General features: G+C 45.9%; 2 protein-coding genes across 2 annotated transcripts in view; both read right to left on the reverse strand.

The window, feature by feature from the left end:
- Positions 1 to 462: 462 nt before the first annotated feature.
- LOC142577829 (scoloptoxin SSD43-like) lies at positions 463 to 18,192 on the reverse strand. The gene is made up of 6 exons (XM_075687274.1): positions 17,919 to 18,192; positions 15,327 to 15,417; positions 10,692 to 10,876; positions 8,995 to 9,104; positions 5,990 to 6,077; positions 463 to 2,184 (listed from the first exon to the last, which is right to left on the reverse strand). Exons 1-6 carry the CDS (start codon positions 18,177 to 18,179, stop codon positions 1,864 to 1,866), a joined length of 1,056 nt encoding a protein of 351 aa, XP_075543389.1. The 5' UTR covers positions 18,180 to 18,192; the 3' UTR covers positions 463 to 1,863.
- A 1,057-nt stretch (positions 18,193 to 19,249) lies between these two features.
- LOC142579392 (GLIPR1-like protein 1) overlaps positions 19,250 to 24,110 on the reverse strand; it is a 59,042-nt gene continuing 54,181 nt past the window's right edge. The window contains exon 7 of the mRNA XM_075689525.1: positions 19,250 to 22,679. Within this exon, the coding sequence (XP_075545640.1) occupies positions 22,323 to 22,679 (357 nt within the window). The 3' untranslated portion in view covers positions 19,250 to 22,322. The remainder of the gene's footprint in view (positions 22,680 to 24,110) is intronic.

Here is a 24,110-nt window from a genome sequence, read left to right on the forward strand (position 1 = left end):
AGTTGCCTCTACCATTTCAGTTAAAATTTTATTGTGGCTATAAGCTTACTGTATCATTGTCGGTGCGGACGGGCATGGTGTTTAATTCATACTTTCGCTTTATTTCTGCAAATCTTGACAATAGAACAAGTGCGTTAGAAGGATCAGCGGCGGCTACCTCATACGCATTTTTTCACTTCATTGATTTTAATTTCCACTGGGAACGCCATGCAGACACAATATATATAAATATATACACACGATAAAGTTTATTATATTTTAAACAGAGGGAGGTAGCTAAGAAACAATTGCTTCTAATCGTATGGATAGCCTATGCCTAGAGAATAAATATGTTGCTGTATGTTAACCTTGCTTTGCGTGCTTTTATTGCCCTGAACAATATCTGCGGACTTCAGTGACCCCCTCGGTAGCCTCTTTTATCGACGGCGTGTGAAATCCACGTGCATATGTCTCAGTGTTGCTTCTCTTGCCTGTAGACAATGCTAACGACTCAGAAAAAAAATTCTTATAATTTAGAATATTTATTAGGGGTGGAAACATCGCCCTTTGCAGCGAGGTCATAAATACGTGCGTGTGTGCGTGTGCATGCGCGTGTATGTTCCACAGTAAAACTGGACAACCCGCTCTGGGGGTTTGGCCATGAATCGGACGGTGAAAAAACTGTTATCATTTTTTTTTTCAAGAAAATAAGGTGAAATGAAATAAGTATCTTTTAAATGGAAATTAAAGTGTCCACTGTTACAGGCATGAATGATCCAATACCTATGTATTACAGCAAGAATTATGCGAGCATAATAAGCATAAGGAAGAATTTTAACATGCAATTATTTTTGTCGGCAGTAACCACCACATTTCGTCGTCGACATCGTCACTGTAATCACATCGTCTTTTACTTGCATGCAGATTACTTTCATGCATGAACGCTCCCTTTAACTATAGAGCTTCTTTTTGCGAGCACAGAATTGAGTCACGCCACAGTGGTCATAGCGCCGACCCTGGGTGATTTAATGATGGTGATTCTCTGCGTCAAAAAAGAAAAAAGAAGCTCAAAGGGCCTTTGAAATCGGCCGTATGGCTTTTTAATGGCAAGCGTCATTTCTGTACAGAATGACTGCCGGCGAGACATCAGAAGACGCATATGTCGACATCCTTTTTATGAATCTACGAGTAAATGATGAGCATCGAGTTAACACAAATGCGTACGTTTCGCAACATCTAAATCACAAGGCAGATGGAGAGCACGGGGATGGCGTTCATTTTAGCCTCGTCAAAGCGATCCCGTGAACGAACGTTTGATGCATTGTTTATTCACTTATGTACTCGAATGACCTATTTTCCTCAATAGCCTTGCCATGCTCGCTTTACTTGACTTTATGACAGCGTTACGGTGTCGCCATTTCTGTTTGCCAGAGCCGTATTCGTACAACAAGCATCAATAAATGAGATGGAACGTTCTTAATGAAATGGAGAGAACTTTGCCGGCGTGCGTGTAGCCACCTACGTGCTATTCTGCATAGAAAATGGGTATAGAATTTGAAAGGACTAAATGAGAGAGATAGAGAGAAGGATGGAGAGAGGAAAGGACTAGGAGAAAGAGAGAGGAAGAAATAAAGAAAACGGAAGAAAAAGTGCGGACTAGTTTAGTTATTATATTGTGCATAAATAATTGCACCATATGAGACGCATAAGAACAATCGTTTCCTTTCCGTGTCTATCATAATTCCCCCCCCCTTTCTTTTGCTGGAGCTGTCTCCAAGGGAGAGTGCTCCAGAGCGCGCAAGCAGAGACCAGCTCTGCGCTGGCTCGCCCTGTGCCCGACAAATGTATCCGGACACGCGAGGCCACGCCGACCGTCATGCCGCGTCACTTCTTCGCGAGCGCTTCGTGGCTAGCCGCAGCACCGCCTTCTTCGGCGTTATCGGCCGTCTTCGCGGCCTCGGTCGTCTTGTGGTCTTCGACCCCGGCGGCGTCCCCGCCTGCGGACTCGTTGGAGCCGCCCGCCACCAACTCGGCTGCCGTGGCGGCCCCCGTGGCGGTTCTACGCCTTCTCGCGTGCATGACGACGAGGCAGATGACGATCGCTACGCAGATAATCACTGCGGCGCCGATGCCTATGATGGACACCAAGGAGGGACTCCCGTCGATTCTGGACTCGCCAGAAGTCGAGATCTTGGCTTTTTCTTCCTGCACGGTGCGTGGTAGAGAGCAAGTTTAACGGTGTCTGGTGAAGTTAGGCTAGTGACGGGCTTCACATGCTGCGCTAGATGAGATGATTAGGATGAAAGAAGTGTAGTGGAATGAAAGTAAAGCGCACACACCCGCTAACACACACGCGCGTGCATAACGTGCTAGCACGAAAATTCTACAGAGTCTCACTGAGGCCTGTATCTCGCAGGAATGCTATAAGCTCTTCAGTGGGGCACAGTTCAGATCCCCTAGATTGGCATGGTCCAAGGACATCCCGCAGCCGAAGTTGCGTACCGTGCCACATGTTTAACGCATTCCTCAAGGCATCTTTTAAGGTCGTGAAGCGTCCACAAATACAAAATGTGTGTTTCCTATGTACCTTCGCTCTACAAGACGCGTCGATTTTAATTTTACGCGCAAGCGTAAAGCGCAATTGACGAATGTGTGTCCGAAGTCGCGAGGGAAGCGTAGGAGGAAGGCGCCTGGAGGGGAAGAGCGTCACTCGCCGGGGAAAGTACGAAGGAGCGCACTTAGCGCACCGCAAAGCAACGCCACCTAGAGGAAAGTCTAGGTGACGTTGAACGAAGTGGGGAAGGTATAAGGAGGAACGTAGGCGGAGGCGCGCTGGGTTGACTACCTGTGGCCGTTGCTACAGGTTGCAGGCTTTGTTTGCGATGCAGAAGTACCGGTTTCGTCTCGTGATAACATCGTCTTCACTCGCTGTACGCTGTGTGTGCGAGTGAAAGAGTGGGACCGTAAGTCGGTGATGGCGGCTCAATCTCGCGAGCGCAAGGGGGGAAAGCAGGGAGGAAGCGCGCCATCTTCTGTCGCACGGATGGCGCTGGGGGAAGTGTGGGAGGGGGGTGTTGTACTATGGCCGCGCGCGGTCGTGCGAGCTTTGAAAGCGATTTGCTTTGGGTGCACAGTCTAGGCGGGCCGATGGCTCGTGCGCAGTGTTCTCGCCACTTAGTTTGCGTTGAAGCGATAGACAGCACGAAGGTCACTTGGATCGCTGCTGCTGCCGCGATTTCTCGCGCCAGCGTTTTTACATCGAGCGTCCGCGTTCATCGAGTGTGATGCGTTCATGTTTGCCTTGTTTGCCTGTGCGCGCCGACACCATGCTTGTTAACTTAGTAAGCGAATGTTTGCTAGGGGGCATTCTACTCCGGCTGCAGCTGCGTATGGCGCGGCCACGTGAGCTCTGTCTACAGTGTAGGCGTCTAGGTGCACCGCGCTCGCAAGGCACGCATTCGCTTGCGCGTCACCCACGTAACTTTTTTTCCTCTCTTCAACTTTGCTCCACCTCGCGGTCTTCCGCAGAACGGATTTCTCACATTGAGTGTGCCGTGCTTAGATTGATTCACCCTTTCTGCTAACCTGCTGGTTAGCTCAAGTGGTGGAGTGACCGCCCCGAGAAGGCCTTGATCTCGGGCTCGAATGCCGGATATAGGACAAGTTTTTCTACAACTGAAGAGCCGATTTTCATCAATATTCGTATGGGTTTCCTTTGTAGCTTCGTGCTACAAGATCAGTGGATGTCATTTTCTTCCTTTCTTGAATCTAAGAACCTCCTCGCAAAACTCGTTGCACGGCGTTCAGGCGGTCACTCTTGAAACAGTGTAAGGCAGGAACGAAAAGCTATCATCGCGGCGCTCCAGTTAATACAGAACCCAGTTATCCGAGTGGCGTAGACTGCTGAAAGGGGGCTCGGATTGACCGCGACGCCATCAAAATATACAAAGTTCCATTTATTCACCATTTTCCAGATGAATTTAGTCGAGATTTTTATGCAAAATGCTGGCTTCTCGATCGATCACTAGGCGCGGAATTTGTTTTTTGTTTTTAGCTTAATGCTGAATAAGAAGTTCGGCAGCATATTACGTTCCTGTGACACGTGAAGGCGAAAGCCTGCTGCACACTTGGTGATGCTTTAAGTTACACGATTGGAGGACATAACGCCTCTTGCAAGACATAACGAGCAGCAGTATGAAGTAAAAGTGCGGCAAGCCGTTGTCTGTGAGCTTCGCCCTCCTCTCTACGTTGCCGTCTCGCATCGTCGCGTTGCTGCTATCCCAGTTCGACTTCTTCAGCTTGTTTTTGACGCTTAGCTGCGGTATCTCGCTCTCGTATAGTGGGGTCAGACTCGCGCCAACGACGTTTCTCTTCGACTTTACGTTGCGTCCTCTCAGCAGGGGAAAGGAGCCCCCGCGCCTCGCTCCCGCCGCTTCGCACGTCGCACCTCGCTTCTCGCTTGGCGAGCGTCCTCGGCCATAACGTACTTCCGAGGGTGGTATGCAATGGTTCGGATGCTTGTTTGGAGCCTGTTCCTTATTGAAACGTCCTCGGCTGGAATATACTTCCGAGGGCGGTTACGATTTTTTAGATACTTGTTTTGAGCTCGTTCCTTATTGAAACGCCTCGGCCATAACGTACTTCCAAGGGGGTATGCAATGGTTCGGATGTTCGTTTCGAGCTTGTTTTTTACTGAAACGTATGCTATTCTGTGTGTTGTATGGGTGACTTCAATGAATGTATGCGCTGTTCGCTTCACTTTGCTGAGCGCCTGTAGCCTCAGCCTTAAGGAGGTATGAGTCATTGTATTTTTTGCATGCTTTCTGGGGTATGAGTCATTGCTAATGATATTTTTGTACCACTTGACTAGACGCCACGTTTTTTGAATATCCATTGCAACGAGCCACTCAAGGCTTTCGCCTTAAAACTGTACTTTCTTTTTTGTCAGGACTTGTCCGACGTACTGGACTTTCTTCATTTTATTGAGATGTCAATTACACGGATAGTCCGGGCGAATTTTCGACGTCGCCGTGATGTTCCTCACAAAGTCCAAGTGCAATAAAAAGGATGGAGTCGCTCGTCTTTATGCTGCTGGTGCGATGGCAAGTGTGATAGGGTAAGCCGCGAAACATGGTAGTTTGATTAATGCCGTCTTACTGCGCGGCCAGTGATGTGAGGTCACGTGGTGGAGCGCGCGCTAGGGGAGAAAAGCGCGCGTCTTTTCCTCTAGCTAGGCAGTGGTTGCTCATGGCGGTCCCCTCGGCTTCGCGCGCCGTATAGGTTATCTGCGGTGAGTGCTCGAGATGAGGGAGGACTGGGAGGGCTGGTGGCTTCATGCGCGTGGTCTTCCCGGCGTCCTCCGCCGCGCGCATATAACGTTGGAAGCCGCGTAATTAAAGTTTCAGAGATGCGGTGAAACAAGCGGCAGCATCAAGGACTTGCTCCCCCGCTGCCTGTGCCCGTCATCATCCCAGCGTTGTTACAATGAATGGTCGCAGTAATCGAGTAAAATTATGCTGGCGACTATTTATACTGCCCATAAAACTGCGAACCTTACTTTGTGTAATTGTTTAATACTTGTCTATTGCTATCAATGTTTCGCCTTTCGCGCGACACTGCGAATTTTTTTTCCTTGGCCGGTATCACGTAGCGATTACTTTAGCTCAATTCAATTCTGTTTGCATATTCACCACTCGGCGTTCGCCTATACTGGCGATAATATAATCTAAAGACGGAGCGCCATGGCACTATGCCCTCTGACAACGCGAAAAGGAAGTTCATTGCTATAATACAGCTATATTATGCCGAAACTGGTTAAGCTATACCAGTCTAATAAAGGTTTGAAGGATCTGCACTTTTCCATATTTTTTGGCAGTACTTTCAAATTATAACTGACGTGTTTTTTTTTCGACACGATTAAGGTAAAAAGAAACAAGAACTGCAGAAAAGTTATTTGCACGCTAATTAATATCTTGCCACCTAAATTGTTGAACAAAGAACAGTAACTTACGCATAATTTCGTAACGTCACATTCGAAATCAGTGCCACAATCGCTGCAAGGCTCCCCTTGCTTGTACACCGGTGCTCCTGTTTTCAACCTGCGAAAAGCAGACGTCATTTTTTACTTCGCCACCATGCATGCGCGTATGTATAGAAAGTAGTCTACTACAAAATTCCAGCGACGGGGAACAGCTCGTGGATAACACACAGAGCCTGAAGCTTTATACCTGAGGGCGAACCGCGATTGTCTCATTCAAGTGCGCGCGAAGCACAAAATACTCTCTTTATACAATCGCTAAACCGGTACGAATGAAATTTGCAGCGTATAGGGAAAAAAACAAGTTCTACTGTCACGAGAAGGCAGGGCACGAATTTCCAAAAAGTTCTTAGGCTAGAATTGCTCGTAAGAAATTAAATCCAGCCAGTCATGATGTCAGACATATTAATAGTAAAGGCGGTCGGCGTATCGCAACGAGCACCTGCGAACGAAAGGTTTTGTAAATTCGGCTCAGGAATGCTTATTGGGTCCTAACATTTTTTTTTTTTTCAGGAACTGCCGGAAATCACTAAGTTTAGCAAACATCGAACCACAATGTTTTTAAGTGCTTATCTTTGCATTGAAATAGATATAGCAATTCCGTAAATAACATCTGCTATAACACCTGAAAAGGACAAATTTTTTTTAATACGTTTACAGCTGTAGTCCACAACTAAGAATGAGTCCGACAGATGGACTAGCACACTTTGTACAGGTGTTATTTAAGCAGTGATAAAGTGCCTCAGAAAGGCTGGCCAACTATGGATAGGTGAATATTCCTGTCTTTGTCAAAGGCGATCCTGACAAGGCCGCCTTTTACGAACATAGAAATCTCCACCTATCCAAACGTTAGGGAACCTCTCTGAGGCACTTTATCTTTGCTTATATAAGCACAGCTAAAGCGAAATCGTTGCGATTTGTAGGAGGTTTCTGGAAAAGTACAGCTGACAAAATTATGGTACATTTCAGAGCGGGGTACAATACGTGAATTTTGTCCGCTCTAGATAACCTAATAGGCGCAGCCTGCATAATTGTGTTAACATTTCTTTTTTATTGCTGAGTTTGAGAGTTCTGAATTCGGCGCTATAAATTTTGAAATTCAGCAACTTATAACTATTCCTGTGAAGACAGCTTCTTGGCGAAATGAAAACTCGGCTTCCATAAAGTCCCTAACATTTTTATTTTTTTATTTTTTTTGCAACAACCCTCATCAGATTTGATGCAGTGAATGCAGGGCAAAGGTATTTCTTCGTTCCCAAATATTTTGGTAGGAGTTCCTGGCATAAAGGTACGCCTGCTGCTCCTTCAGTTTCATAGCATTACTCTTTATTACGCATAGCTTACTTGAATGTTTGTCTGCGCGCCCAGTGAGAAGCAGCATGCTTGGTTGCGGATACGGGTCGCTGTATTGCGAAGCTGCAATTTCGCTTGCATTTACCTATGCTTCGCATGCAAAAAAAGAAGAAAAAAGACAAACAGACAAGTGTCTCTCTTCTTCTATTTTCATGTTCCTGTAAGTTATAATTTCTACACTTCATGAAAAGAAAACCCACAGGTACTTTTTCTACTGTTTTCTCGTCTTTGTTGTCTACTGGCTTAATCCGATTGTGTCCAACAAAAAAAATGGAGTCCCTTTGTTTTCCTTCCTCCCGTTCCCGCGGATTTCGCCGATACTCTGCACGATGATGGATTATTTATGCTACCGACTTCACGTGTACCTAAGCCAAGAGAGAAAAAGAAAACAGAAAATCCCGTGGTAACCTGCGCTCTCCGTCGCAGTCTTAAGTAAAACACGCTTCATGGAAGCAGCTTATCAGGAATTATACCACCCGTTTATTATTTTTTTAATTTTAGAGCTGCCTAAACAGATTTCCACTAAATTTATTTATATCGCAGCCTGTATAGCGGTAAACTTAACCGATGAGAACGGGCGTATGTTGTGTGGCGACTCTAAAGGGCCTACCCTATTTGTGCGATTAATGTTCGCAACGACACTTCCCCTCACCCTCCCTCGAAAATGTGAAGTTTTTCTATTAATCGTCTCACTATTGAAAATTGTGGCAGTGTCTGTCGTCTGCTTGATCTGGCCGATGATTACGATAGGTTAACATGATGCATGGATGTGATACGTGCGTCCCCTATCTAAGAGGGCGGCGACGATACCACCAAGCTCGTCACCTTCACGTTTCTTTCGCGCCTGTTTTAGGCCTTTAGGAAACGCATGGCAGTCGAGCGTCACCTGTTAAGCGTCATTCTATAGAAAAAAAACATTCTCTCGGAAACTTTTCCCCGCGTAATTATCGCACAACATAACTTCCCATCAATTCTGTACGAAAAGAAAAAACATATGCGAGCATTATGTGAGTAAATACAGTATATGCCAAACAAGCTGGAACTTTCAAGTGATCAACAATACTCCTATTTTAGGTGTCCGTAGAGCCTGTTTTCACGTTTGTGTACTCGTCAGGGTCACAATTGCTTTCCTTCTCAGCGTTCACATACGGATAGCTCACTCTCTTCTATGCAATCCTAGTGCTAGCTTTTCTACGAGCTCTGTTAATCACTATAAGGTGTATAGGTGCGTTTAGATGATGCTATAATCAGAAAGAGTTTACTCAATCGAGCAAATAACGGGTGTAAAAGCTTGCGAAATGAGCCAGGAGAGGGGTGAGGTAACGGTCACGTTCGTCAAAGTTTTGGTCAGGCACGATACGACACGACAATCGTGGGCGTGGTCTTCAAGCCTCCGCATTTATCACTGGAGAAATAGAAGTCGAATTGAATAACGTAGGGATAGAACGGCGTTGTGCATGATTTGCCGTCACAACCGTGAAAATCTTCTTTAATTGCTAAGTCCCAAGAAATTATCGTTAAGAATGTTTTCTTTTTCAGCAAAAGATTTCACATAAGAGAATAACAATCAGATCGGAGGTTTGTTTTCATATTCTTTTCTTTTAAATACGTAAGACTATACTCACCCAGGGTGGTAGTCGCATACTAGGATTTCCTTCGTTGGGTCGTTTGGCCTTGATTTTAACTTGAACTGTTTGTAGCCGCAACCTATGGAGCGAGTTTCAGCCCAGATAAGCTGAAACACACACACAAAGAAATACACCTGTGCATTTGAAGTATGTGCAAAATTTGTCCTCCATCAAAAAGTTAACTGTGCGACGAGATGAGGACAGTGCAAACACACACACACACACACACACACACACACACACACACACACGCACGCACACACATACACACACACACACACACACACACACACACACACACACACACACACACACACACACACACACACACACACACGCACGCACGCACGCACGCACACACGCACGCACGCACGCGCACACACACACACACACACACACACACACACACACACACACACACACACACACACAAAAGCAGACGCACAGATTGCAAAAATCAAGCCTAAATTCCGAGAGATATCCGCCCCCATTTTGAATATGTGCAAAGTGTTTCAGTAAAACAGATTGGAAGATAAATGACGTGGTGTTTTCTCTTGGTGCAGAATGTCATAATATAGAGGATTCGTTTATTCATTACTTTCCCAATGTTTTACATCAGGCACTGCATAATTCAAGCACCAGGATGGATGCTTTTCAAGTAATCTAAACAAAATATTTTATGTTCTCATATCATATGTCGCCGTCGAGAATTCTCACATGGCGTGCTCGTTACGCAGGATAGCCGAACTCGCCGAAGAACTGAAAGTTCTTAATTCGTTTTGCAGCTCTATACGCTTATCATGATTCTGAAGATGCGAGAAATGCGGCGAAACTAATGCTTCAATGGTCATAAATATCCGGCACTTGAATGAGATAGTCTTGGCGAGCCTATTATTCTGAGTTATGGTGGGACACGAAATGATAACGCAATAACAAAAAAAAAAGTTCTAATAAAGAAGATTCACACTCACAAGTGTCCAACGGCTGTTCGCAGCATTTGGCCATTGCAGTAACATCGTTGAGATGACTGCGCAAATTGTTTCTAAGCATTCCAGCGTGAGTACTGCACTTTTGTAGAATATGTTACTCTCGCACACCCGTTCGGAGCAAGCGCCGTTAATCTCGCCTTTACTCGCAACCCACGCTGAGCCACTCGCCGTGGTGACTTAGCGGCTATGTTGTTGCTCTGCTAAGCACGAGGTCGCGAGATCGAATGACGGCCGCGGCGACCGAATTTCGACGGGGCGAAATTAAAAAAAAAAACGTTCGTGTCTCGTGCATTGGGGGCGTTATATAAAGACCCCTTGTGATCGAAATTATTCCGGAGTCCCCCCACTACCGCGTGCCTCATAATCAAATTGTGGCTTTGGCACGTAAAACCGCAGAATTCATTTGAATTTCACTCTGGGCAGCCAGTTTATTGACGGCGGCAGCTGACGACAACTTGCCTTGGCGAGCGAACACGACTGATAAGCATGTCATGAGAACAGACGCAACGTTGTATCATGGGTGTTCCTTTTTTCTTTCTTCCTTTCTGCCAATTCGTGCCCTCCCCGACAAAAAAAAAAAAAAGAAATGGCTGCCCCAGAAGCGTTCCCCGTTCTTGTCTATATAAGTGTATCATTTCGCGCAATTAAAAAAGAAAGAAAGGAAAAGGATAACAGAGCGAACGCATAGGATTTCGCTGCTCATACCTGTGCGAATCTCTCTGCCTCAGCGTCCGTTTGATCTGCGTACTTGTTCAAGTCCGCAGGTTTCAACTTCACGCTGCCGTCGAACCACGTCTGGAGCACGTGGGCGCCCTTGAAATGCCCGGGTTTCGGCTGCGTTGCGGGGACGGCGGCGGAGTCCTGGATTTGGTGCACTCCGGTGAAAGACCCTGCGCAGTGCGCAGCGAGTGCCTATATGGCTGAAAACTGTCCGCAAAGCCTGGCTACAATATAAACTGTAGAGCCCGATAGTAGACGATGTGCAGTTCTGACCACTGTTAAAGGGGGACACGGAAGCGTAGAGCACGTTCAAGTGTTCCTGTCTGGCAATTGTACAATCCCCTGGCTTTGTCGCTGGAGACTTGTGGTTGGTGGCGCTGGCGCCTTTAAATACACATGCATCCGTGCAGTGATTGACACTGCTTCAGCTGGCACTTGAAACTGTAGCGCCAGCAAAGGGAGCGCGCAAGTTAAGGTGTTTCCTCTGACAGCTGACCTCAATGTGCATTATACTCATGCACTCAACTAAATATCCCGATGAATCCCTTTTTTTTGTTTTCGAACAGGACTAGCTGTGGCGTGAGAAGGGAAGCAAAAGAAAGGTGACGTGAGAACGCGAGCAAATGCTGGATAAACTTAAGTTCAAAGTACACTATGGTGCGTTCCTGCTATTCCTGAAAAATAAAAAAAATAAAATAAAAATGAAAATAAAATTTCGCGATGGTTTCATTCCTTCCGGTGGCGCCACGTCACCGGCACAAGCCCTCGCGAGAGCCAGTGTTCAAATAACGATAACTTTGTGTTCAAATAGTGATATTTCCAAATAGCATCGAATAAGATTAGTAGAGAAAATATAGGTCTGGAATACTCCTGAATACTTACTAATTTAACCTAATTGAAATATGAATATATCGTGGAGTCTGTCTCGTAAATATTAAAGAAAACGAAAGGTCTGTCTACACTATATGATGTATGTTGTGCCGTTCACAACTAGACGTCCGGTCAACCGAGGAGCTCGTAAATGACACACAGTTTAAATGTGATCGCCGTTGGTGCACCAAGGCGATGACTGAAACAAAATACAGTTGAAGCTCCATTTAAGGAAGGGAAGACCAAGCTAGAATTATTTTCTTAAATTGGGGAAGTTCGGAAAATCGAGTAAGAGATTTTTCGGTCCTTCGAAATCTAAAATTGTAACGTAGCGACACCCAACAGGTACCACACCATCGTACTTGCCGCTAACCCACGCCTGCGCGTGTAGAAAGTACCCGAGGACGACCAACTACCACCGCTCCTAGCGTCATCTGGTGTGTAAGAACGCAAATATGTCCAACGGACAACTTACGCAGGGGGTCCGGAAGCGGAGCCGCATTAATTAAAGCGCACCGCAGGGTCTAGATGGCACAACGGAAGCGGTCGCACGTGAAATCAACACTTCTGTGCCCGCCGCGATAGATTTGCGGCTAGGGCATAGCTCGATGTCGCGGATTTGACCGAGGCAGCTGCATTTCAATGGGGGCGAAATAAAAAAATAACGCTCGTGCGCGCTGATTCAGGGACACGTTAAAGAACACCACGGTGTCCGCCACTAGGTCCTGCCTCGTAATCCGATTGAGGTTTTGGCACGTGCAGCCCCATAATCTAATTCAAGTTTAATGCTTCCGATACGATGCGACGTGCCATGTGACGCAATGACAATGCTTAATGCTCTCGGAGGTTTGCTTGAGGTGTTTGCTTGAGGCGCACAACAACGCCTCAAGCAAACACCTTTCCCTTTGTGTATTGTGTACTACGCAGACAAACAGCAGTGGTGCACGCAAGGTAACGTTTAACATCAAGTCACCACTCTTGGGTTGGACAAAAACGTTGAAGAATTTCACATTCGCCGTCAACATCACGGCTAATTATCGTCATTCAAAGCAAACAGCACGGAAAGCTTCGCTTACATCAATTTCCATGGTGCGTGGAATCTGCGTAATTTTCTTTTTCATCCGCTTTCATTTTCATTCATTTATCATTTCTTTACTTCAATTAAGAACATATAACTACCCTTATGATGTCCTCCGTGTCATTGTTTGTTGGCTTCTTATGATTTTACTGATAAATATCGGACCTCTCGGTTTCGTGTCCTCTCGTTCATGCTACATATGCAGAGTGTCCCAACCATCATGCACCAACATCTTAAAATATGCAAATGCCACATAGCTGAATAGAAACAAGGTAATGTTGTTTGCCGTCGCTTAGAGATAGTAGATTATTTGTTTTTGCAGTCAGCCAAATTATATAATAAGTCTTAATTATTTATTGAGCCTTTCAAATATTATAGTTAGATGAAACGTCTCAATGTGAAAATAGTAGAGCAACATGAAAAGCTCCCAATACAGCTTTTTGTTGATCAATACGTGCGACATAAAAGTGTTTTTTCGAGCGTGAAAGAAGTCTGCGAATACACGCAAAATTGCAGCGCGACTGGCCTCTAGAGGGACTTTGCGTGTGTTCGCGGGGTTTTTTTTTTTTTTTCACTCTCAGAAAAACACTGTTATGTCATACGTATGGAGCTACAGAAAGCTGTAGCAGGAGTTTTTCATGTTACTCTACTATTTTCATATTGAAACGTTTCATCTAATTATGACATTTGAGAAGTAGATTAATTAGTTAAGATAAATGATCGAATTAGGCGGAATGCAGAAAATTAATCTGTGTATCTCCTAGTGACGGCAAATTACATTACTTTGGTTCTCTCCAGGCATGTGGCATTTGCATATTTCTGAATCTTAGTGCATGATAGTTCAGACGCTCTGTATATATATATTGTTAGAAAGTCCTGCAAGTCACGTGGACAATCAATAATAATCAATATTCTTTCACGCGTTCAAGTTCTATGCGTTGCACCGCAGTCGTGGCCAAGTGTACAGGGCATCCGCCACGGCTGCGGTAGGTGGACTGTTCGAAACCCACCGCCGGCACCCACCGATAAAAAAAAAAAAAAGAAATGGGTACAGGCGCTCTAGAACACGGCGCCCGGGTAGTGTTTGGGGTGTATCGCCTGGGGAGTGCACCCGGCTGCCGACTTTACTAGTTTCGACATGCAACCCTGTAGGGTGGATACGTTCCCTTGCCGTAATGCGGACACGGCTGCATTAATCTACGCGTTGCTACGAAGTGTGATCTATCCCGTCTTACATGTACCACCAGAGAACATTGTAAGTCGTTTACTGGTGAGGCCCTTAAATTCTGTATCAACTTCAGCAAAAGCTGACACGTTAAAGCGCTCATTTTTACTCGCAATAAAATTATTACCAAACGAAACTTATGCATCGCGTGGACAGCTGCGCGAAAGCCTATGCGTAATGCAAAGGCAATCCCTGAACATACCGTTATTACAGTACGTTAAACGTATACATTAGAAAGGCTGTATATAATAAATTTGTTCATGTACTATCTGCATTTGTTGCAATGCGAAAAGTGATGTGGGCGGTTTTCTTGCGCGATTTAGCTAATACCAATAGCACGAACATGCATGGCGTACAATGATGTCTTACGAGCTGTCTTTGCGACAAACCAGTGCTCGTCATACAGCTTGGCGCTCTTTGCGTCTTGCTAGCTTGCACAAAAACTATGCAGCTCTGTGAATTTGCAGATAGTACGTCCCTTCTTTTTTTGTGCCTGCATGTGTCAGTAAAGTTAATCGCTATCGAGCAAAACATGGTTAAATACTATTTTTGAACAGTTAACACATGAATCCACGTGCATTCTTACCTAGACTTCGCGTCTTATTAACTCATCTGTATACGATAATGAACAGTAGGCTGCCATTGTCCCTTAAAAGAAAAGTATATAACAGCTGTGTCTTACCTGTACTCACCTACGGGGCAGAAACCTGGAGGCTTTCGAAAAGTGTTCTACTCAAATTGAGGACGACGCAACGAGCTATGGAAATAAGAATGATGGGGGCGACGTTTAGGGATAAGAAAAGAGCAGATTGGGTGAGGGAACAAACGCGAGTTAATGACATCTTAGTTGAAATCAAGAAAAGGAAAGGGGGGGGGGGGGGGGGCATGGGCAGGACACATAATGAGGAGGGAAGATAACCGATGGTCATTTAGCGTTACGGACTTGATACTGAGAGAAGGGAAGCGTAGCAGCGGGCGGCAGAAAGTTAGGTGGGCGGATGAGATTAAGAAGTTTGCAGGCACGGCATGGCCACAATTAGTACATGACCGGGGTAGTTGGAGAAGTATGGGAGAGGCCTTTGCCCTGCAGTGGCGTAGGCAGGCTGATTATGATGATACGTGCACGATTACTTTGGGCCTTCGTCGAAGTACCCCAATGTTTTAGCACGAAGTCGTATCCCGTCTCTGCGTAAGGTTTCTGTGCATCTCGTGTTAATGGCAGCCACGTCTATTTCTAAATCATCATGACAATAGACTCTCGTGTTCATCACAAATATGGCCAAATCGCCTTTAACTGCAGCCCTTCAGAGCCTGTTGTTTTTTTTTCTTCAATTAGCGTGCCCCACAAGTTACGAGCCATTTCGGTAACACGCAAAGCAATTGCGGACTTCAACCTTCCTAAAAGCAAGCGCGGAGAGCAGTTTCGTATTGCGACGGCAATGCTAACCTGTGTCCAGAGTGGTTCCCTTTCCTCGCGCAGTGGGGTCGCATTTGTCCGCAGTGGCCTGGGCATTGGCTGCCAGTTCGTTGTTCCAGTCCTTTAAATTCCAATTCGTGAAAGAGACAGAGTGAGTCAACGACGATCAAGCTCGTAAAAAAAAAATTCGTGTCATTTCTTGACTGAACGGAACAGTGTTGAGCTGCCTCGTACAGACAAGCACATCATTTTCACGTTATGAAGCATATTACCCTCCGATGGCTAGAACCCTTCTAGCACCTAGCTATTCCTACGCCCTAATGCTGGTGCCAAGTCTTCAAACGAAATACTGAAAGAGAGAGAGAGAAAATTACACTCTATTCGTCGAGACGATTTTACAGTTAAAGAAACGATTAGGGATTCCTGTCATAACGACAGTCTGAGTGGTATGCCTGCACTGGCGCTCCAAAACAATGTTTTTTTTTAAATTTATTTGGCCCACAATAATTTCTTGTACACAGTCACGATATCAAAATTGTATTGATGCGTATGTTCAGCGTTTGTACGGGTGACCTTATTGCATACTATAGTACATTCTTTTCTGGGACTGCTAGCCTAATTCCATTTGTAGTGTGAAGCCTTGCTAGGTTTTAATGCATCCAGTTTACGTATTTTGTGTGTATTTCTGCAATCCTGTGTATGCCCTTCCTGCTTAGACCCCTGTGATTTGCCGCGTTGAATAACTAAATATAGCAAATAAAGTCTGAAGCCGGGATTGTGCGTTACCAGGTGGGCGTTCCTACACAATAACTGTTCAAACAAAAGACGACGCGCATTTAATACTTATTTCTCTAATTACTTATTTAAGGGCCGAAATCTGTATTCCTCAATTAAGACCGCGCAGTTCTCTACGGGCGTGCTTGCACCAGACTCGTACTTAAAAAATTACATGTAAATAATTCCTTATAATCAGTTAACTTTTCTGGTAATTTTGTAATTTAATATTACTTTGTTTATTAGGTAAAGCTCACTGTCTGTATTATTTTTTTCAGTACTCAATTACACGTAATCAGTTACATTATTGATGAGACAAGCTGAAACAGGCGACGCAACTTTGAGAACCTCAATTTGGCTAAAACTACAGTAGAACACCTGTGATCTGGCAACGCAGCATGCCTTGCGAAGAGCTCCAATGCCTGGAAGTCACACACGGACGATTTAGTTTTTTCAGCTTTTCGTTAGCTCAACCAGGAGCTTCTTCTCCAAGACCCGGCAACAATGAAGCGCTACGCTTCATAGAGGACCCAGCTGCTTAGTATAGCCACAATAGTCAGCGCTTGTCTGTGGTATTTGTTTCCTCATGTCTTTGTTTTATTCACGCTGTTCAACCTCAGTTCTATATATTAACCAACTAGCCCTCATGAAGATCTTACTAATGCAAAATCCATATATGTTACAACAATGCCAGACACCCCCCCCCACCCCCCCCACCCCCCACCCCCCCCACCCCCGAGCACGCACATCGAGCAAACTGGCTAACCTCTGTCTCCTTCCCTCAATTTTCCTCCTCGAGCAAGTTCTCAGTGTCACTGTTGGTGTCCGGCCTCACAACAAAGCAAGAAACGACGACCAAATAATATTTTTTTAAAGCAGTCCTTAGGACAGATACGCAACGTATGAGGTGCTTCAGGGTTCACTGAAAGCGCTAGGCCAGCTCCTTCTCTTTACTGTAACTATATAATGTTAATAAAAGCTCGGAGGAAAGTAATGTAGAAGTAATGGATTACTTTTGAGTTATTTCTCAATGACTTTCGTGGAGCAGTAACTGGTAACTGTAACCAATTACATTTTTGAATGCAGTAATTTTAATTTTAATCGGTAAACTTTTTTTCTGTAACTTATACAACTATTGTCTCCATAGGGCTAAGTCAGACACCGTATAGACAATTCCCAGCTGACACACCAAGCCTATTACATTCCGTAAGGTTGTTAAATGTACTGAGAAGACATTTCTGGCTTTCATTTCACCTTGCGGTAAATAAAGTACCCAGATTGCGAAACCCTAGAAGATATACTGGGAAGCCTCAGAGTATCCCAGACAAATTATTCTAATAGCTTTTCTAGGTCTAGCTTTAGCTTCGCTTCTCAGGAGCTGCGTGTCACGTGACTTTACGATGCATACGGTATTAACGTGAAAGCATAACGTATTCACCGCTCCTTCCAACTCACTCGGTCGTCTACTCTGCTGCTATTCGCTGCGCGACCTCATATAGCGCAGCACTGCAGATGCACGAACGAGTGCCAAGAAGTCCCGATGTTCTGCTCCCACGTTACCACTTTCTACGTCATGACGTCGAGACACTTGTACATCCTGGTAAAGGAAACTCACATTGATTCTTAGAAAAGCTGACGGAAAAAAAGTTATTTTGGGCACGTTTAGGCTTCCCATGTCTTCATTTATCCGGATTTTCGAAATCTAGGCGCTTTGCTAGCGCAAAATGAAGAAATCAGAAAAAAACGATGGACAATTATGTCAAAAGATGTGTCAGAACGCCTTTAATTAGAGGTCTAAATGTATTAACAATTTGTAAATCCAGCCAGAAAAGGCGTGGGCGCACTCACCAATTTCATCATGTTGGTTGCCTTCGGGAAATTGGCTAGGCCGCCACCAGCCACCCGCGCCCGGTATTCGTTGTGCGTCTTGACTAGCTGGGCCTTGTCCTCATCGCCGAGGTTTCTGCCGTCCGGAGTGGGCTCGCAGTCCTGCGCGGCCTGCTTCGCGAACGCAGCCAGCATGCTCCTGAGTACGGACTGGTCCTCGGCACCCACGCCGCTAGCAAAGGTCGCCAAGAAAACGCCCAAGGCCAACTTGGCGAATGTCATGGCCGATGCTACTCTTTCTTCTTCTTCTAGCACGCTACTTCTGCACGCGCTGGTGAGTTGTTTGTCAAATGGGGCGACTTACTCTCGGAGACAAGCTATGAATTGGGCGATTCAAAAGTTAAAGAAATTGGCAGCACATCCATCCTTTAAAGATGATTGGTGACGCTAATGCGATTAGCCATATATTTTGTGATGGATGTATAATTGGGGGTGACATTGTTTATATGTTACGATACTTACTTCGAAGAGCGACACATACCCAGTGGCTTGACCAACGCGCCCAATTCGTCGCATTAATCAAAGAGATTTATCGAAGAGCGGTACACACTCAGTGGCACGTACCAGGTGACCCAAGTTGGCGTTAAGGAGGTTAATTGAAGGGTGGCACTTGCCCTGCGTCACGCACCCAGTGATTTGAGCTGTTACGATGGTTGGTTTCGAAACCGGTTCCATGAGCACAGCAGCTTGATGCTGCACCCCATGCATCACCCAGTGACCCAAGTTGTCTTGAAGAAGTTTGGCGAGGACAGACATACATGCCACAAAACTGAATGAAGTTCCCGAGGAATGCTAATCGCATTAAAATTTGAAAAAGAAAGAGTTAATTCATTCACTCATTCATTCATTCATTCATTCATTCATTCATTCATTCATTCATTCATTCATTCATTCATTCAAATAACTTTATTGAGTGCCCTGCGATATGGTGGGGTGGGCTTGAACCCGGCTAGGTTGTTGGCCCTTGGCGGCTTCCTCGGCTCGCTGGACGGCCAGGAGTTGGTGCTGCAGGTCCGAGCTGAGCAATGCAGACTCGCAGAGCGTGCGGAGTCTGTCGCTGTTTGAGGCTCCATCACCGTTAATGTGTATTATACTCGTGCATTCCCATAGGATGTGCTCTGGGGTGGCTCTAGAGCTGCAATGCCTGCACTTGTCAGTTATGTATGGGTGTATTATGTCAAAGAAAGTTATTAACTGCAAATTTTGAAAGCGATATGATATGACGTGAATAATAACTAAATTTTACAGAAAATAAAATGAGAATACGAAAAAAAATAAAAGATAAGCCGTAGTTCTTGTATCTCTTAGAAAACTGAAGATGGTATAAATGGTTTCCTTCGCTATAACGCATGGCGATAGCACGAGGGCAAACTACCACCGGAAGAGTCAAGTTCACTACAAGTTTCTTTCGAAACGGTTCTTTGATAACACCCTTGTTTATAAAGTAAACCGGCGGCACGCTAACAAGATGAGCTTTCATTGCAGAACCACAAAGGTGGGGAAGACGAAACAGACTTTTGCAGGCAAAAGTTGAGTGGGGGAACTCAGCAACGTAGTGTCGTAAGCGAGACTTCGACCTTTCTAGCGTTACATCATCCAAGTTTAGAAGCGCGAAAAAAAAAAGAGGACATTAGTCGTCGTCGTCTTCTTAGAAAGTGCTTCCTTAACTAACGGATGTACTTTGTTCAGGCGGGTGAGGTACAGACTCATTCTAACAACTAAACGATTCTTGCGCAGAATATATGGTTACCCTTCCGGCATGTTAAAGAGCCCGTACGTGCATCTAAATTGGCCGCAAATGTTTACGGGACGTCGCGTCGCCGATAAATCCACCTATTTCCGCAGCCAGGAATAAGCGAGGCGTGTTCACGAAGCCCTTCATAGAGTATAATATTTCTTTACTTACAAACCAAGCTTCTGGCAATCGGCTGATGGTTCCGTGCTAGGTATAATGTAAAATAAATATTAGTGCCCAACCAATAAAAAATTCTAGCCAATCCTGCCGCGGATGGGCGTTCACTATACTAATTTTCTGCAGAGTATGCTATCTTTTATCGGCACTCTATGCAGCGTAATGTTGACGCGCTTCCTCGATGCGTGAACGTTCTTCAAATTATTGTTCAGTGGCCGTTCACTGACGTCAAAGTACTTATCGGCATTATTCGTTCGGTGTTCCCGGCGGCAGGCTCGTCGACGGGCGTTGTTCGACCACACTCATTTGCTGTAGACGATGTTCTCGTTCTTCACAACACTGCACTGCAACGGACGCACAATTTCAGTCGGCTGCACACCACGTGACCTCGCGTAAGGAGTGTGGCCTTAGCGTCCGCTATAGTAATGAAATGTAATGAAAATACCAACAAAGTGTGACTTCATGCAAGAAAACGTGGAGGAACGCCATATCGTTCGCGAAGTGCGTTTCCGCGTCGTGAAGGCACGCAAACGCTTCGCTGCGTGGACAGAGCTGTACACCGCGTGCGTGGTCACACAATAGTTCCCATCATCATCATCATCATCATCATCATCATCATCATCATCATCATCATCATCATCATCTCCTTATGACCGCTGCAGGCCGAAAGCCCCTCCCAGCGATCTCCACTCTACCAGCATCCCATTTCACTCTACACTAGATGACGCGACCTCGCACGCGCAGCAATTGAAGCAACGTTGACTGGAGAGGGAGCACGCAACGCTCACGAAAGGTCACAAAAACCCCGTCGTAAAACGTGACGTCGCGGAACCGAAAGGGTAATCCCCCCTGTGATGCCATTGGGTCAGTTTTTCGAAAACTGCCAAGGTAGCCAAATAAAAGGTACTCGTTTTAAAAACCTACACATTCAGAAATTCGCAGGTGTGCCAATGCGAGCAACTCGTACATCACAGACGGCGAAGCTAGGTGCATAATGGATTTGTCAGAATCCTCGGAAGTCTTGGAGGTCTGTTTTGCCAGCGCCCGAAATCTACCCAGGACATTCCAAGTGCTTCGTCATACAGCCTTTTCAATTCCTTCATTATGGGAATCAATATGGGAATCGTTTATCTTCCAATTTCAAACTTCCTACTCGAGCTTTCTTCAAGCGGTGCCCTACTTCCAAGCTTGATACTCCTATACTCCTATCAGACGTGTTGCTGCATGCTGCGCCGGCTCCGCCGACGACGGCATCTCGATGCATGCATGGTAGGGCTATTGGTATAGGGCTCCATTGATTGCAGTTCTTTAGTAACAGCCCATGAGAGATGCAAGCGTACCGCTGCGCCTTCTCGGAGATCTCCTGGTCCCACTGCCTCTTCGGCTATCTGACGCAGGCTCTCTTTCTTGCTGGCAGTTCTTTGACAGTTGATGCAGACCATGGCTTCCGCACGCCGCCGCACTAAAAACATTGTGGGACCCCCTTAACAGCTTCGCCGTAAAATGCAGCCATGACTCGCATAATCTCTACTCAACGCATCATTGCTCACTCGGCCCTATAGCGCAACAGTAGCATAGGCAAAGTATAACACTTCGCGTGCACGCGCCGTAGGTATCAGTCCGACAACCTTGCACGCCTCGCAAAATCCTGAACGAGAGTTTGCAGCCCCACTTATGGCAAAAGTCTGTTGCGTGTCTATTGCACTTGATCGCCTGAATATATCACGAAAAATATACATTCTCTAGGGATAGTGAGTTGTGCATACGTACATTATAACCCATGATGAAAGTAAAACCGGACACCAAAGCTCCATCACTCGCCGTCTGTTTATAGTTGACACAATGCCGCCCCTCTAATCCTCGGGGCAAATTGTCGTGGCGTCAAGACCTCGCATATGCGCCTATGTCGAGGTGCGCTATATGCGTGGACACCAATGGACCGTTGCAATACCCTCTGCTTAATTCCAATTTTATCGACCACCCTTTCAACTGGCTCATTTTGAATATCATACACTTTGAGCCAGAGACTAGAGAAATTGAAACGAATCCACGTTAATCGCGCCTACGCAATTGACTCACCCTTTGACAACGCTATATACTTAGATTCAGCTTCGGCATATATGCTTTCCCAACTAACGAGCAATGTAAGCGCGAATCGGTTTGGAAAGAAATTGCAATAAAATGGCCTTATCACTTCGACATTCCTCGCTTGACGTCAAGTAATAAAGCCTTAGGAAGGTACTTAACGAATACGCCCAGATAGTGGCGAGTGACATCACAAGAGGCTTTTTCTTGCCGATGCCCCCTTTTTCTTTTTCAACTTTTGTAATAGCAGTCTGTCGTCCAGACATCCACGAAAGAGGCGGCGGATCCAGCGCGCATCTCTTCGCTTGCGTGTCCCGCGACCATGCGAGGCGCCCCGAAGAAGTCGTCGCCGGACGCGAGGCGGGCCTTCAGTGTTTGGTGAGAGCATCGTGGCTCGCTGCAGGAGCGTCGGGAGCCTCGGCCGCCTTCTCACCCTCGGCGCCTGCCTCGGCCTTGTGCTCGTCGGCACCGGCGGCGTCCCCGACGGCGTGCCCGGCTGCGGCCTCGTGGGAGCCGCCCACTCCCTCATGGGGAGCGCCGGGGGGGGCGGGGGCGGCGGGGGCGGCGGGGGCGGCCGCGTGCGACTTGTGCATGACGACGACGCCAGCGACGATGCCCCCGACAGCCGCCAGCGCGCCGAGGATGCCGACGATGGCCAGGAAGGAGAAGCCGCCTTTTTCCGCTTTCGATTTGCCCGTGGCCGAGCTGTCACCGCTTGCCTTTGCCTGCATGATACGTGATCAGAGATAGGGGTAACATCTGTGGCAAAAAATTAAAATATCAGACATTCGCGGATGTGCGACAAATCGAACGACTCGTACATCAAAGACAGCAAAGCTGAATGGGGAAGGTGTATGAGAAGCTTTCCCGCCTTTTGCGAGTCCTCTAGGGGGACTGCAGCTACAATGCCAGAAGTGTACTCGACTTTGTGAACGATTCCCTATATCCGCTTCAATTCCTTCACTATGTATAAATGAGCATATTCAAGTGCTTCTTTGTTTTATTGCGATAGCAGGCGTATGGATGCTCCAGGTAAATTATTACCGTCACAGTGATGTTCCGGATATATATATACGTATAGTAGACTGCGAGGCACATTCACTTGAAAAGAATTGTGTGGATGACACCATTTCCGTAATATGCGTCGTCAAACTTTCAGTAAAAAAATGCACCGTCATTCCACTCGCTTTCTTAAGGAAACGTCGTTTTCGCAAAAGCAACTGGAACGCCAATGAATTTCTCCGCAAAGTTTGGGAATCAATATCTCGAAACTGGTGTCAGCGTAAAAATTCGTTCAAAGCACGGCGAACTTCCCGGCTAGAATTTAAAATTGCTATATGTGCCATAATTAGTTAACAACTTAATTTGCACATGTTTGTTCCTGTACTATGCATTTCAATTTTTAGTGCAAGTAATGTCCGCCTCTTCGAGGCGACCAGCTTATGGACTAGAATTGTGCCGTCTGCCACAAGCAGTCTTTAAACATTTCTGAGAGTGTTTGCTGAAACACCCGATATAGAACTGCGTCGATCGCGGCTGCGGCCTTTTCGGGACTCTGACACAAGGTGTTTTGCATGCTATTGCTTTATTTGAAAGATCGGTTTGCTGAAAGTTTAGCTTGTTGGATATGCTGTTTTTTTTTTTGTGTGTGTGTGTGACAATGGAAGATCACGTCCTTCTCCAACCATTGTACAAGCTGCAGCCACAGAACAGCAAAGCATTTTCGAAATGTATAGTGAAAGCAACACATACGCGGCTCACTGCGAGCTAACGCGGCCAGTTGAGCTTATAGGTAAAGTGGAGAATTAAAGAAAAAAAGAAAAACACAACATTGTCTGCATAGGCGACATTAAAGGGATACTGCAACACGTACCGAGGCAAATAAAATACATTCGAGTGAGGCATGGTGGCGTTACAGGCGAAATAAACCCGACGTTATCAATTCCAAGACATGAGACTACTTACGCTCGTCAGGCGTCACATGTTTCGAATTGAATAAGCGTGACTCCCTGAAGCCCGTAAACGTGCTTGTGCCTGGAAGCGGGTCGCAAACCGACAAATTCCGCCGCTACACTCTGGCCTCTTTGTGAACGGAATCCGTTAATACGAGGGACGTTATAAAAGCAAGTTTTGTCTTTTCTTTTTCTTAAATAGTA

Source organism: Dermacentor variabilis, chromosome 4, assembly GCF_050947875.1.
Source record: "Dermacentor variabilis isolate Ectoservices chromosome 4, ASM5094787v1, whole genome shotgun sequence".
Taxonomy (NCBI): domain Eukaryota; kingdom Metazoa; phylum Arthropoda; class Arachnida; order Ixodida; family Ixodidae; genus Dermacentor; species Dermacentor variabilis.

Coding starts and splice junctions, on each gene's coding strand:
- LOC142577829 (XM_075687274.1), bottom strand. CDS start 18,179: ATGACATTCGCCAAGTTGGCCTTGGGCGTTTTCTTGGCGACCTTTGCT. Junction 10,877..15,326: donor GGGAACCACTCTGGACACAG/GTTAGCATTGCC, acceptor CGCACTGCGCAG/GGTCTTTCACCGGAGTGCAC. Junction 6,078..8,994: donor GTATGCGACTACCACCCTGG/GTGAGTATAGTC, acceptor TGCTTTTCGCAG/GTTGAAAACAGGAGCACCGG.